Source organism: Calidris pugnax, unplaced genomic scaffold (genome assembly GCF_001431845.1).
Source record: "Calidris pugnax isolate Ruff unplaced genomic scaffold, ASM143184v1 scaffold425, whole genome shotgun sequence".
Taxonomy (NCBI): Eukaryota; Metazoa; Chordata; class Aves; order Charadriiformes; family Scolopacidae; genus Calidris; species Calidris pugnax.
The window spans coordinates 797310-800489 of NW_015091137.1; the positions used below are offsets into that span (position 1 = coordinate 797310).

At 55.0% G+C, this 3180-nt stretch overlaps 1 protein-coding gene across 1 annotated transcript in view; it reads right to left on the bottom strand.

Annotated features, from left to right (window-relative positions):
- The window catches only part of AES (amino-terminal enhancer of split), an 11333-nt gene extending 8649 nt beyond the window's left edge, over nucleotides 1–2684 (bottom strand). Inside the window, exon 1 of the mRNA XM_014958575.1 lies at nucleotides 2633–2684. Coding sequence (XP_014814061.1) covers nucleotides 2633–2684 — 52 coding nt within the window. The remainder of the gene's footprint in view (nucleotides 1–2632) is intronic.
- Nucleotides 2685–3180: the final 496 nt, after the last annotated feature.

Below are 3180 nucleotides of genomic sequence, written 5' to 3' on the forward strand. Positions count from 1 at the left end.
CCTTTCCCGCTGCGGCGTCCCTTCCCTGAGCCCCGGCCGTTGCCCCCCGTGCCCTCCGGGGGCTGCCGGCTGTCGTGCCCCTTTCCCCGGGCCCCTCCTGGCCGCCGGGGCCGCGGCAGGACCCCCCCGGCCGGGCGTAGTGGAGCTGGGCCCGGGCAGCCGCTCTGCAGAAGGCCCCGCACCGGGGCCGGCGGTGGGTCGTGGGGCGAGCCCGGCTCCGGCGCGGGAGAGAGCCGGGCCGGCTTCTGGCCTCCCGCAGCGCCCCGACCTTGGCCTGCCCGGTAGAGAGCTGCTGCGGGTGCCGGGGTGCGTGATTATCGGGAGGTGCCGGAGGGATGGGGAAGCTCGGCCGTTAATGAAGCCACCGCTCCGGTTCCTTACCAGTTGTCACACCTGGTGTGACACCACAGGATCTGGGCCGTGCAGGGGACGCCATCAGCTGCGGCGCATTTTCACATCTTTCCCCAGGCAATAGAACAGGGTTTGTTTACATTGGGATTTTGTTTTCCTTTATTTCAGCCCTGCTTTTGCTGAGCAGGAGGGAAGGCCAAGAGAAGGGAATTCACCTGCAACTGGCCCCAGACAGACCTCTCCTCTCCAAACAACAGAAAATTATGCTCTGGATGCCAACCTTGGTCCTAAACCTGCTGCCTGAGGAGCAGACCCTGCAGTTTGTGTCCTAGGGGATCGATTGGATCCCCACGGAGAGCAGCGAGGTGGTGAATTCAGCCACAGACTTGGCTGCTGGAAGGACTTTGTTGCCATGGGGCCTCTTGCAAGCCATGCACACAAACGGGCCTGAGCTGAGGCGGGATCAGGTCCTTGGAAGTCAGCCTGAGAATAACAGGCAGGAATACGGCTGGCGTGTGTGAACACACAGGGAGCTTTCATCAATTTGAGATGCTGCTCTGCGTCTATCTTTAAAAATCAGTGCATTTCCTGATTAAAAATAAAACCCTACACGTCATGACTCCAGCAATGCGGGCTGGGCTGTTGTGGTGTTTATTTTTAAAGACAACAATATAGCAGCTGAGTTACTGTGACACCTCTTGCATATTGTGCAGTAGCTTTTTTACTTCGACATCTCCATATTAGTGAAAACTGTGACAGCTTCATGCCAAGGATTATTAATAGTGCAGGCAGGCTTCGCGTCCCTGCAGAATAAGGGTTGGAAAGCAGGGTAGACACTATCCCACAGCTGGTCAGCACCCTGGTTCCCTTTTTACATGTCGAGAAACAGAGCTGCCGTAGCTCAGGCTTGGCACAAGGGCAGTGAGATGTGGTTTGTAACCAGGCTGGGTCACTGCTGTCCCCTCGCCAAGCTGAATCCTGCCTTTCTGCTGAGATCTGCCTTCAGTGGGAGGCACTAGAGCAAGTCTGGAGTGTGTCTCGTGTTCCCTGCCAGGTTTGTCACCTTGCTGCCATGTGGGGGAAAGGAAGGGACGATGGGATGCAGAAGGGTTTGGCCCTCAGCTGTGTGATGATTCAGATGTGCAGTGCCTGAGTTGAGAGCTTTACCCTCCCTGGCCCCCAGCACAGAACAGATTGGCCTTGCAGGTGACCATCCCAAATTCATTACAGGAATTGGGTATCTACTATAGAGATTATTATATTAAGTGCAGAAGAAATATGCAGCATACAAATGCCGTGCTTTGAATCACATGTTGGAAATTGGGGTTTGTGGGTGTGAAAGCCCAGGAGCTCTGCTCTTACTTTGCAACAACTCGCAGTTGCTCCCTTCCAAGCGGGAAATGAAATGTTCCTTTATTGGCTTTTATGTTGGCTACAAAATGTTTCATTTTTTCTTTTTTTTTTTCTTTTTTTTTCCCCCTGCTTACTTTCTTCCAGGAAACACACTAATTTATGGTATAATCTTGGCAAATCCCAATCCAAGGGAACACAAATTCGCTTGTGCCTAGTAAATGACTCGTTTATGGGCCTGTCTCCAGACGGGCAATGTATCTGTGTCTGAAGAAGAGCAAATTATAACCTGGCCCAAGCAGTGGGCCTGCATGTGTCAGCAGAGGTGAGAATGGCCTGGGCAAGGCAACAGAACATTGTGTGGAGGAGCCTTAAACACCTCCCGGTAAGAGGAGGGGATTCCCACAGCCCACCTCAGACCTGGCTCAGGAAATGAGGGGGTTTCCAGCGGAAGGGAGCTCTGAGCTGGAGTGTAGGAGCTCTCTAAGAACCGACATTTGTCTGCTACAAGGCGGTTTTACGGCAATGTTGGGAAGCTGCAGCTGAAGCGGATGGATCCCCTGCTCCCCTCACACCTCAGCTCCTGGGTAAGGGACGCCGGGCTCTCATCACAGCCAGGGCTGGGCCGCAGTCGGGCTGAGCTTGTCTGTGGGTTTCCAGGGAGTGCTCCTGGGGAAGCCAGACCACCCTTTGGAGGGGCCACAGAGAGCAGCCAAGGACTCAGGTGCTGATGCTAACAGCTTAGTCACAGGCCTGATGCTGCACAGGGATCTGGTGTGGGAAGATGGCAAAGGTGTCTCCAGGCCAGGAGATAACCAGGACATGGGGGCTGGAGGAGCCACTTCCCTCTCTGGCAGCACCCTGCCTGGCATGAGCCTTCCTGGGGGAGGGTGCTGTGCCTGTCTTTGCCATCGCTGAGGCACTGCAGTACGCGTGGAGATCTCCCGGCACGCTGCGTCTGCCCCCAGGTTGTACCACACCATGTCCACGCTGAGATTAGCCTTTCACCGCATCCTGAGCCTGCCCAAGCCTGTGGCCTCGTCTGGCTGGATAACAGGAGCAGTGCCCCTCTCCGAGCCGGTGCAGGACTGGGCCTCTCCCGCGCCTCCATGATGCTCTTCTGCCATTGCTCCCACTGCCCAGGACATACATGTCTAGTGACATCCTTGCTCGCCAGGTCGGCTGGCCACTGGCGCAGGAACCTGGTTACCCAGGGACCGGGAGTTTATATTTAGCATTGATAATGGAGCAATAGGCTGTCCCAGTCCCCAGCCCCAGCAGGAAGGGTTCGTACAGGGATGTCCTAATGAGACCAGAGCAACTTCCTATTCGTTCCTAAAAGGAGCAGACTAACAAAGCTGCCAAAAATAAATCTGTTTAATGAAGAGCCTTTGTAAATTATTCAGATATCATATCCCACTCCAGCAGTGGTTCAAGGAGAGAAGCTGTACAGACACTTTCTTCTCTGAAGCTCTGGAC